This window comes from Apium graveolens, chromosome 8 (genome assembly GCF_009905375.1).
Source record: "Apium graveolens cultivar Ventura chromosome 8, ASM990537v1, whole genome shotgun sequence".
Taxonomy (NCBI): Eukaryota; Viridiplantae; Streptophyta; class Magnoliopsida; order Apiales; family Apiaceae; genus Apium; species Apium graveolens.
The window spans coordinates 146359798-146372576 of record NC_133654.1 but is presented as its reverse complement, the minus strand read 5'-3'; the positions used below and the strand labels follow the sequence as shown (position 1 = coordinate 146372576).

Here is a 12779-nt window from a genome sequence, read left to right as displayed (position 1 = left end):
CAAATTGTCGTTCTTATATAGGTACTTGCTGAGCATTGTTGCTCACCCTTATTTTTCTTATAACCATTTCAGAAAGGTTTAAATATGAGTTGCTCGAGTTCGATAGCATTTAAGGCTAAGGTTGTGCGAAGAGTATGAGTGGTTAAGTTATCCAGAGGTCAAAGAAGGTATCCAGGGAAATTGATGAAGAAGTTTCGAGTTAGAATTTTTTATTGAGATTCAGTTGTAAATCAGGTTTGTAAATAAGTAGTATTGATACTTCTTATCGAAGATACTGGATGTTGTAAAAGATTTGTTATTAATAATAGTGGTTGATTCTAATTTCAATGCTATAACCGGTATACAATCATGTTTTTAGGGGGTTAAACTATTTTCTTTTAAATCCTTTGTAAAAGTTCAGGTTTTAAAGTCTTTGGTTTTTATTATCTTTTCAAAAATACAGGTTTTCAAAAGTATATTTTAAAAATATTTTAAAATATGGTTCTCGTGTAATTACGTAAAATCTAAAACCCCTGATTTGAGGGGCGTCACACTGATTATGACCGTGCTCCACATGTTTCACCGTCTTGTGCTTTCTTGCTTATGACCCGCGAAACTAGGTTGTTCCTGGACCGGATTGAACCAGACTGAACCCTAGAACCAGGCTAGAAGGATTGTTCATATCCTATCAATAATATCCTATCAATAATAACATTGAGTTTAGTGTTAGCGTTATTGAAATATCGATCTTTTTACCAAAAAAACATATAAATGTCATGCTTCTGATGAACTTACCCACCTTGGAGAACTTACCCACCTTGGAGAAAATCATTAATCTTGACATACAAAATCTCGTGAACTTATTTACCAAAGAAAAAGTTAATGAATAGAAATTTTACGTTGCACAGTTATATACCTAAAAAATGAGCCTCACATTTTACAATATATTTATTTTTAGAATAAGAATGGTCATGAAAGAACAAAAAGACAATGAGATGAGGTATTATTATTTGTTAATTTTGGTATGATAGGCAGACTTGCACCTTGATTAATAACACTCAGGAACTAGCAAGACACTGATATGTTTTCCCATGTATTACTGCAAAATTTAATTGAGATCTATTTGTCTCTTTTGCCAAAATAAAAAACAGAAACCTTAGAGTTAAAACCATACTCGTTTTACTTCTAATATTCTGCTAATATCCTAGCCCGCAGTGTTTAGGATAATGATGACCCATTGTAGCCAACAAAAACATATCCATGACCCTTACTGCAGTTTGTTTGATCCAAACTTTCAGTTGTCCGATTGACCAAAGTACTTGCCTGCTATTGTTGCTAAGACATTAAGTATCACAACTTCCTCATCCAATTCTGATTTTTCAGCTCGCAAACTTGCACATTTACGTAGCAGATCCCGAAGAGCTGCCGACGTGTCGGCATTTAGTGGAGTATCAACAGCAGCACAAAGAGCAAAAAGCCATAAACAGTCAATTTTGGAAAGAGAGGTCATGTCTTCTGCCAATTTTATGCGCTTTTTCAGCATCGAAACTCGTGCAACAGGCTCAATGCCCAAAACAGTAGATAGGGTCGGGGAACTAACAATATCTTCTGCGGTTACAATTTTAGGAGAAGAACCATCTTCATCATCAGCTGCAGATTGGATGAAGAAACTAATAGTAGATAAGTTTGGGGTGTTAGCCTTATCCTCTGAGTTTAAGATTTTTGGACTGGAGATGGTGGAAGCATCTTCTTCGACCCTAGCTAAGGATTGCATGGAACCAGTTCCATTAGGCGGATTATGAAATATATCACTTTCATGAGTGGAGCAATCTTCTTCAAGAATATTTATTATGGGTTGCATTATACCAGGAACTTCATTAGTAGAACTCTCATACCGTGATATAGCCTGTGAGAAATAAAATAAAGTTAAGAAATGATACAAACAAAGACTAAATAAGCAATTATACAAAAAAAAAAAGAGGGGGTTTCCTTCAGAAAAAAAAGCCACGTTAGAAGAAAATAGAAACCCCAAAGAGTGTTTAATTACCAAACTCCTCTTTTTTAACATCTTAGTTAGATCTCATTACATTACATTAGTATCTGAGACTGATATGCATGCCTAACTTCTATCATGGGAAACTTGGGAAAGATAGAGTTTAGCACTACATACAAAATCAAGATAAACGTCAAGAAAAGATGCTACAATAAAGTTTTGCAAGCATAAATTCTTCTAAATACATCAAACATGATATTTATCTATTCAACTTGCACCTCCATGAAAAAAGTTCACCCGACTAACTCTTGCTGTAGAGATGATGGGATCAGTACGTCAAAAAGCAAAAAAAAAAAGGAAAAATCAGTGTGGATGACACAAAGGTTCAAGAGTATTTAAAGCATGATAAGCAGATTACAGAAGAAAGTAACATTCAAACAAAATGAAAAAAGAGTCCAGAGAACTAAGGTAAAGAATGAGAGCATTAAAAAGAAAAACGCCAACTTTTACTAAATGTCAAATATCCAGTGCATCACTTCTTTTTAAAAGTTCAGACAGACACAGGATGGTAGGAGAGGACTCCTAAAACGACGTCTCAATGTAAAGAAAAAAGTCCAGCTATAACTTAGAACAAATTAGTCTGGAATACTTGTTGAAAAGAAGGTACCAATAATGTATACTGGATTTCCAGAGTAGCAATTTCTTTTTGATTGCCAGAGAAGTAAAAAGGGCATCGATTTTTATTTTCTATTGTTTTTCTTCTTTCAACGAATCCAAATTTCCATAGAAACTTTGGAGCAAGACCTCAAATATCTTTGATTCGACGTTGATGACCCATTTTGACTTTTAAACGTTAATGCACTTCTTGCCAAAGCCAAATTAATGATCACCAAAAGCTTTAGACTAACAAATATTATGATTGGCATATATTACATACAATTTACAGTTTCCACAAACGATCTTGCCTAATATTAAACAAAAATAGATAGATCAATATTAAATTGAAACCGCGTCAATTATACTTGAATAATTAAATATATAAGGTAGATTAGAATGGAGGTGGTCAAAACAGTAGTGAAAAGCAAGACTTACCAGCCTCAGCTCAGAAAAATCATTAAGGAGTGCAGTTTCCCACTCCTTCAGTGGCAGCAAGTGCTGTGGACATTGCACGATTTCAGGAATCTTAGGGATATAAATAGTCTGCTCACATAATTTACTTTCTTGAATCTTGGCAAATGTAACTTTCTGGACCCGTTCAGTCTCCCACCTGCATTTAGAAGATAAATTCTAATGTTACTATGTATGTACAATGCTCGTGATAATGATATCTTAAATTGTCTTGATAATCAAATTCAAACCCAAGGAAACATATGGATGCAGTCTTTATCATACTTTTTTACATACAGGAGTTATTAAAGTATATCAAACAATCGATGGTACATGTTTTCAAAACTATATTTCATGATTACTCTATAATTAAGTATGGAACCATTATGGACATCTTTCAATATCAATCAGTGAGCTACTACTAATCACAAGGATGATCTAGGATCAAAAGGTTTTGCTAAACTAACCTTATAGTATATTTGTTATATAGTCCATTCAATAAAGTAACTTGAATATGGATCATAAAGTCCTAATAAGTATTCATTAGTTCAAACTCACAAAATAATTTTCAAACAAAGAAAGAAATCAAGAAATGGGGTCATAATATAAAAACGGGTTAATTAAAAAGTCGAGCATTACATAACTAAAAAAGTTTCAAATATACCATCAATAAATTTGGGGTCTCAAATTGGCCACGTTAATTCGATGGAACCTCAAAATGGTCACTTTAAGTCAATGGTAAGCTAATAAAATCTCAAATTTACCACCGAAAATCAGCAATTTTGCCTGAAAGTGGTCAATATTAGACCCCGAATTAGTCAGTGGTATAATTGCAACTTTGTTAATTATATAGTGGCCAGTTTGATACTTAACCCTATAACAAATATCGTGGTTCATATTGATATGAAAGTTTAACTACAGAGAATTTGAAGCAATTTGAAGCAGGATAACAATTAAAACTAGGAAAAGGATAGATGATTGTTAATCGACCGCAGATTGTTAATCGACCGCAGAAAATCCACGAGCCCCAAGACGATCCAGCCGTAGAAGAACCACTACCTCTAAGATTTCTCAACCTCAGAAGAGAACAATTTGCTAGGATCAAAACCCATAACAAAAGAGAGAACAAACTCAATTTCAATAATAATCAAAGTCATCTAATAATAGTAGATACATCTCCCTGTGTAGGGGTAAATCTCTAAACTTAACCACCAAGTAAAACTTTTCCTAATAAAGGAAACAAATCCATTTTTTTTACTCTCTTCCATAATCTAGAATACTCCAACAAATATATAATATAAACTTAATATATTACAAATAAATATATTTCTAACTAGTAACATAAATATATACATACAAACTAATATTCTAACTTCTGTTCTGTATCTAATGGAACACTTAGTGTCCGAAGAGCTCCCATACATTCGGTTCACAATTTAAATCTAAAAGGTTTGGGCTAACGAATTGATAAATGTCGGGACTGTTGGAATTAGTACTAGTATAGTATGTAGTGTTATAAAGTCATCAGGGGAACTTTAGTCATTCTATGAGTAGTAATAGTATGCTAGTAATGCAGTGCCTATAAATACAGATTGTAAACTACATTTCATTGTTGAATATGAACATGAAATCTATTTCCACCATCTCTCTCTCTCTAACTACTTTCTCTCTCTAGATTCTAGCTTGTTTTACAAGTATTCTCTTCTCATCTCAAATCTGATCTATTTCTATCCGTTTCTCACCTCAATTTCTGCTCTATTCTCTCTAATTCCTTGTTATCTAGTCAAAATCTTACTCTATAAAACAGAAAACACCAAAAACAATTGCAAATTAGGTCAGAAATTCACTAATTCCTGACAAATTGGTATCAGAGCCCTTAATTTCAATCAACTACTACTTCAACTGAGTTGTGCTGCTCAAGGCGAGTCGTGCAGTTGTAGAATTACAGTAATCGCATCAGTAGATTGAGAGAAATGATCAGAAATGTCCAGGTACTCTTTTTTCTAGTTATAGTCAACAGATCTGTGATTGTGTTGTTTCTGTGAATTAGTAATAGTGATTTGTTGCTAGTAGATCGTTTATAGTACTTAGAGGTTGTTATAGCAGAAAATCACAAACGAAGTTATGAAGGAGAGAACTCAGGGTAGTAACGGTAGTTTGAAGACTGTGAGAACATCAGTGCACACTAGGTGTTTGATTAATTGCTGTAGAGACACAAAATGACTATTAACACAAGGAGTAGTAGTAAGCATGTTGAGACTTCTGAACAAGGTTCAATGAGAATGAATCAACAAAACATCCAAGGTTTTGTGGAAGGACTGACCAGAAACTTGAGAAACTGCAAGAGCAACTAGGTTTGTTGCTGCAAAAGTTGAGTGGAGGAACGAGTACTCTAGATGATGAGGATGTTGATCTCCTAGTAGAATGTGAAGATGAGTCAGGTGATGAGGGAGAGCTCACTCTGCAATCCAAAGGAATGTTCAGAGATCCAGAGTATGCTGCTAAACTAAGACAGAAACAGCCAAATACATGCCATAAGAAGAAAATTGAGGATCTAAGGAATGGACTGGAAGGTAAACAGGAAACAGGAAGGAGCAACTGAGTTTCACAGCTTCAAGCACCTCAAACTAACCTTTCCATCCTTGAAAGAAGGGGGAGATGCTGTAGAATGGTTAAGAGATTGTGAGGAATATTTTTCAATTTTTGACGTAAATGATTAGAGGAGATCAGCCATTGCAGCTATGCACATGAGTGGAACTCCTAGATATTACATGAGTGAAACTCCAAGATATTGGTATAAATCTTTTATGGTAGGAAGAGAGAAAGCATCCTGGCATCAATTCAAGCAGGCACTTTTGGCCAAGTTTGGAGAATTGGACACTGAGTTGGTGTTTGATAAATTCAAGAAGTTACAAAAGTGGAGGCTTACTTTGATGACTTTGAAAGGTGCAGAGAACAGCTATTAAGTAAGATTCCAAGCCTCACCTCAGAGTATTCTTTGGGAAACCTTATTGGAGGCCTTCAAGCTGAGATTGGGGGAATGATTAGGTTACTGGAACCTACATCTTTAGAGCAAGTTTTGAAATTAGCCAGATTCTATGAACACACTCAATCTCAAGCAAAGAAGGGCAGTTCTTACAAATCCAACTATAGCACTCCAACATCCTTTAAGAATATTTCAGAGATCAGCATAGTGGGATATAACAAGTCAACACTGGTAGCTCCTTCTAAAAGTATTGACACTATTATGGCCAAGCCAAGACCCTTAACTTGCAGCCAAAGAGAGAAAAGAAGACAAAAGAGGCTTTGTATTGTGATGAAAAGTTTGTGAGAGGTCATGGGTGCAAGAAACCTCGGAATTTCTTAATAATAGCCGAAGAAGAATTGATAAAGGAGTATGAAGGAGATCCTATATTTGATGAGGATCCAAATGAGGAGAAGTGTGACTAGCAAGAACCGAAATTTGTACTTGCAGCCTTGAGCATTCAAGAAACAGTGGGAAAAGGGCCACTAATTTGTAAGGGCAATTGTAATGGTCAAAGTTATAAAATCTTGATAGATAGTGGCAGCTCCTTGAATATCATTTCAAAGGAACTATGTCATAGAATGAATCTGCTAGGTGACGGAGAAACCACATGTGACTATGAGATTGCCAAAAGGAACTGTATTAACTAGTTCTACTTATTGTCCAGACTTGAAGGTAAGTATGCAAGGAAGTCAATTCACTATTGAGCCTATTGTGGCTGAACTTACTGAATGGCAGTTAATTCTGGGATTGGACTGGTTGATACAGCTGGGAGATTTCAACTGCAATTATCATACCAGGACTTTGCAATGCAAGTGGCAGGGGAAGAATATCATTCTAACTCCTAATTCTCAACTGATACTAGAAGGGAGTTGTGCTCATATATCTAAGGTCATACCTAACTGGCAACTACAAATTCGTGAGAGCTATGATGGAGACTCCGAGTTGCAAAAATTGATTGCAGCTGCTACCATGGACCAATCTGGACCTCAAGAGTACTATATGAGGCGGGGGTTGTTAATTAATAGAGGGAAATGGGTCGTAGGTAGAACTGACAACCTAAGAAAACAAGTCTTTGATGAGTTACACTGGCAGGAGGGCATTCAAGGCAAAGAGCAACTGTCAAGAGAATTCTTGAATATTTTCACCGGCCAACTATAAGGCAGAATATTGGCCAGTGGATAAGGGAATGTGGCACTTTCAGCAAAATAAAGTGGAACATATCAAGAGTCCAGGATCATTGCAACCATTAAAGATCCCTAGGGAACCATGGAGGGACATTGCCATGGATTTCATAACTGGATTACCTAAGTCTAGAGGAAATAAATTTATTTGGGTGGTGATGGACAGATTTAGCAGGTATGCTCACTTCATAGCCTTGCCACATCCCATCACTGCAAAAAGTTTAGCTTTGGTGTTCTTTGAGCAGATATACAAGCTTCATGGACTTCCTGAGACTATAGTTAGTGATAGCGATAGCTTGTTTCTCAGTGAATTCTGGCAAAGTCTGTTTAAGCTATCTGGAACAAGACTCAACTTTACTACTGCATATCAACCTCAGTCAGATGGTAGCACTGCAAAAGTCAACCAATGTCTAGAGCAGTACCTCAGAAACAAGATCAGTGAAATTCCAAAGAATTGGTCCACTTGGTTGGCATCAGCTGAATGGTGGTATAACACCAATTTTCACACTGCATTACAAACCACTCCCTTTCAGGCAATCTATGGAATGAAACCTAGACACTTAGCTTGTCAAGACAGAGTTCACACAAATATTCACAGTTTGGAGGAATTGTTGAAAGAGAAACAACAACACTGGAGTAGGCTCAAGGAGTTGTTAGAAGAGGCCCAAAGAAAGATGAAGATTTATGCTGACTCTAAGAGATCTGCAAGGGAGTTTTAAGTTGGTGACTGGGTGTATCTCAAACTTCAGCCTTATAGGCAAATCACTGTAGCAATCAGGAAGAACTTAAAGCTAGCAGCTAAGTATTTTGGTCCCTATGAGGTATTGGAAAGGGTAGGAATTGTGGCTTATAAACTGCCTTTCCCAGATACATCTAGGGTGCATCCTGTTTTCCATGTCTCACAACTTAAAAGAGCTATTGGAGAGCAGAAGGTGCAGCAGCAACTTCCTCGGGTAAATGGGCAAGGAACTTTTGAGTTGCAGCGACTAAGACAATTGGATGCTAGGAGTATTCTCAGAGACCATAGGATGGTTTATCAAAAGCTTATTCAGTGGAAGGGGTGTAGCATTGAAGAGGCTACCTGGGAGGATGAAGAATTGATGAAGTGTTCCTTTCCTGACTTCTGCAACCATGAGGACATGGTGTGTAATTCAAGGGGAAGGGGTTGTCAGGACTGTTGGAATTAGTACTAGTATAGTATGTAGTGTTATAAAATCATCAGGGGTACTTTAGTCATTCTATGAGTAGTAATAGTATGCTAGTACTGCAGTGCCTATAAATACAGAATGTAAACTACATTTCAGGGTTGTTGAATATAAAAATAGAATCTATTTCCACCATCTCTCTCTCTATAACTACTTTCTCTTCTAGATTCTAGCTTGTTTTACAAGTATTCTCTTTTCATCTCAAATCTGATCTATTTCCATCTGTTTCTCACCTCAATTTCTGCTCTATTCTCTCTCATTCCTTGCTATCTAGTCGAAATCTTACTCTGTAAAACAGAATACACCAAAAACAGTTGCTAATTAGGTCAGAAATTCACTAATTCCTGACAATAAATCAAAGCATAAATACAGTTGACGTAACTTAATTAGTGTCTGCTTAGCTTTCTGCCACTGAAGCAGGTTAAGAGCACTTCTGTCCTTGAATTACACGACTGTTACATATTTGTCCTATTACTCAATATTTTTACAGTTAACTCATTAGACTCTATTTTATTTATATACGAAAATGATGTTTTGTCTAGGTTATTGGTTAACAACGGAAGAAAATGCAAACATCACATGACACAAATGTTTAGTTAGTCCATGACAAAGTATCTGAACTATCGAAGAATTATAGTGTCTAATTTTTCATTCTCAGTAATCATTTAAAAATTTTGAAGAGCCTTTCTCCTTCAGAATACATAATCCGTTGCACATAAATATTTTCCCTCTCCTCTCTCTCCTTAACATTTACTTATCCTCTCCTCAGGTTTCTTTCTTTACAGACTCCTCTGCTTTTGTTGATATTAATATTAACTCCTCACAGAATACTCCCTTTGTTCCTACACCTTTCTAATCTACTCTAACAATGTCCCCAGCACCTTACTCACTTCACCAATTCCTGACACTATCTGGAATCTCTTTTCTCGCAGCAATAAAATGTTACCACTAACCACATTAAAACTATGAAACTCTCCTTTTTCGTTACTAATACACTTTCAACAGTAACATTCACCACCTATTCCTCGGAAACTAAAACAAAACTGACAACTCCTAGTAGCTGCATCACAAACATAGAGAGCTGACACCTATCTTGCTTATTTGTTTGGTTGAATTTTTGGGAACCTAGTTGTATAGGATGGGCGATATGAAAAAGTCGTTGATTGTTGGGTTGTTATGAGAGAAGAGAATTATAAATCCCCCTACAATAAGTGATCCCTAGTTATTCTGTTCTTTTCATAATCCTTCTTTTTTTACCATGTGTCGGGCATTCTGTTATATATATTAAATACAATCACCTCATCATGGCCATGTCAACAAAGATGATTTCAACTATAAAATATAAATTGAGATTTCGTTCAACCACCAAAAGTGCAATATACCCCTTCTAGAACTAATAAACTCACATATACCATGCAAAAACATATAATAAAAATCAGACCAAGTCATGTGTTTTGAGGTTCACCTTTGCTGTTGGAATTAATTGTCAACTTAACAAATTATAATATGCTGAACCATAAATACCTATAGCAGAAGTGTACAAGGCCAGAGAACATAACATTTCAGGAAAATAAATTGTAATAATAATATCTTGTGTGTTTTAAATGATTGGATGGCAGAATTTATACCTAACACGCCTGAGATATTCGAAGCCATCCATTGCAGGTCCAGCATCAAAATTAGGTGCTCCGGTAACTACAAATGCTGGCCTTTGAATGCTATTGTACTCTGCATCACTGTCATCATCCTCCGAGCAGTCACCTTCAGTGCCTGTGCAGCTATCTAAATCACAACCCATAAGTTCTGAAGCTGTTTCTGGGACATCCACAGCCTGAGAATGCCTTCCACCTACATTTCATGAGCATATTAATCACAGAATCTCAGCTAAATATTATTCCTTCAAAATTAAAGGCAGCTGAAGACATACAAAACCACATAGCAAGTAGTGTCATCTCAAATATCTTTGTAAATGCAGCTTTATTTGACTACAATCTAACAGCATGAAGCAGCACTGGGTAGGTAAAAAATAACATTGGCACAGTCAGCCCCACATCTATCATCATCCAATTAACCACATGTGCTTGTTAAAAAGTAAATTTTCCAGAGCAAGATTGCAATTTATGTGTATACTGCTAAAAGCACAAAATTAGGAAAGTTGCATAAGATGTTTTCTCCAAACTGTGTTACGCCATTGTTTGATGCACAATAATTCACATGCCTCCTTTCTTTAGCAGCCAATGCACATACAATTGTTTAATGCACAATATACTCACAAGAGTCATGACACCATTCTTTAGCAGCCAATAAACTGTGAACTTTGAAACTGGACTATCAGATTGACATTATTAGCGCCCCAGCCATACAGGAAAACATCAAATTTCATTATATGCACGCACACAATATATATCCATATACTGTACATATATGTACGTATAAAACATACTCATGTACACTCTCACACACCTGGAAGGAACCACAGACTTGCTATAGACCTGCATAGTCCTACAAAATTTTAGAAACTTATTCAACCCACTCTCAACTTAAGCTAATGAAAGTAAACCCTCTTCTTATGTAACATAGAAGTATATCTACCAATATTTAGCACACTGACAGCATCGCAATAAGCATAATGCTGGTACCGCTTATCAAGTTACAAGCTACTATTGTAATATCTTTTACAAAGAATCACAAGGCACTCATGCAAAATATAATAACAAGAAAACTGATAATTCATAACATTCTCAAACAAATTTCATACCACTTAAAATACTCTTTATTCATTGTATCAAGCAAAGAACTGCAATGGGTAAACTGAACTACATCCTAGATTTCAGAAATGCAAATCATCATCAATCACTAGATATAACCTTACTATGTCTAAGTGCACTGCAGATGGTTCAAATTGGCATAGTAAGGCTTCTAAATGTCAACACAGGCATAGCATTGCCAACACATCACGAATAAATAATCAACCGGTACAATATGAAAGATAATAACCTTATTATAAAAATAGAATCTTAATATGCATTGTACAATAACCATAAATGACAACATAAAACAACATACCCACAATTTCAGACAAGGAAACTTTATTCTTGAAATTCTTTCTGGGATCAAAATCGACCCCGTCTTCCTCATTGTCATTCAAATTCACAACCAAAGCATCATACTCCTTTGACACAACAGGTCCAAGTCCACAATACACCTGAACCCACTTTTTCAACTGATCATCCTTATTCGCAAACCTCAAAGCCTCCAACTCCATTCTCGAATACATCAAACCAGTCCACTCCTTTTTTAGGTCACACCCAATCCCACATTTAAAAATCATTCCAATCCCTCCTCCCTTATCATTCTCAGCACTCTTTCCATTCCAATCCCTCCCTTTTCCCCTTCTTTTCGCCCGTCTCCTCGCCTTCTTTCGCCTCTTCTCAGCACTCTCAATTTCATTATCATCATTGTCAGCAACCCCAGAAACAGCTTCAATCATTACTGCATCTTGTTGCTTAGTTTCTTCATTCTCCACAACTTTAGCAGACCCAACATTGTCCTTTACTTGATTCTCAAAACCCATATTGTTTTCACACTCCTTTTCTTCATTTTCAAATTCCATGTTATATTTAATCTCTTGAGTTGAATTTTCCATAGTTTGAGAAATTGAATTAGCAGCAATTTGTTTGATTAAAAAAGATTTATAGAGTGAAGATGTATCAACAGCAGATGATGATGATGGCTCAATTTTCAACTTTTTTTCTGGGACAGGGCTAATCAGGTCATCAATTGAATTGTGATCGGTAGCCATGGTGATGTGTTTGTGAACCCTAATCAAAATATTTATTTTTATACTCCTCACAATTCACAATGAATAAATAATAATTAAAAATATTGTTTCAAGACAAATTTATGGGCTATGTCCGAGTTAAATTATTTACAAATTAAATACGTACTATATTTTTAATAAATTAATTTACAGCAAAAAAAAATTATTTAAACACAATAGTGAGAACAATGCTATTATCAAATATTGTATTTAAAAAAATAGCTACTTTTTTCATACTAATCGTAAAAATGGGAGTTTATGCTGTTGAATTGGTATCGTACCTAAATTCATATTTGTATTTATTTAATTTTATGGAATTTAGATCAGTAGTACTTTTTTAGGCCGAAATTAATATTCCGGATTTTCGATTATAGGTTCGAGTTGTTTAAAAATCTTTTAATTTTTTTTCTTAATTAAAAATAAAGATAAATCTTAAAACATTTAAAACAACAAACTAGGATAAATA

The 12779-nt window shown here is 35.4% G+C and overlaps 1 protein-coding gene across 1 annotated transcript; it reads right to left on the bottom strand.

The window, feature by feature from the left end:
* Positions 1–957: 957 nt before the first annotated feature.
* On the bottom strand, positions 958–12330 carry LOC141678752 (uncharacterized). The gene is made up of 4 exons (XM_074485128.1): positions 11560–12330; positions 10122–10341; positions 3065–3239; positions 958–1885 (listed from the first exon to the last, which is right to left on the bottom strand). The coding sequence occupies exons 1-4, from the start codon at positions 12293–12295 to the stop codon at positions 1274–1276; spliced, it is 1743 nt and encodes a 580-aa protein (XP_074341229.1). The 5' UTR covers positions 12296–12330; the 3' UTR covers positions 958–1273.
* Between the last annotated feature and the right edge of the window lie 449 nt (positions 12331–12779).

What these genes read in the sequence shown, in the direction of transcription:
- LOC141678752 (XM_074485128.1), bottom strand. Translation starts at nt 12,295, where the DNA reads ATGGCTACCGATCACAATTCAATTGATGACCTGATTAGCCCTGTCCCA. An exon ending in TTCCTTGTCTGAAATTGTGG is followed by an intron (nt 10,342 to 11,559) that starts GTATGTTGTTTT and finishes CATGAAATGTAG; the next exon opens with GTGGAAGGCATTCTCAGGCT. An exon ending in GAATATCTCAGGCGTGTTAG is followed by an intron (nt 3,240 to 10,121) that starts GTATAAATTCTG and finishes TTCTAAATGCAG; the next exon opens with GTGGGAGACTGAACGGGTCC.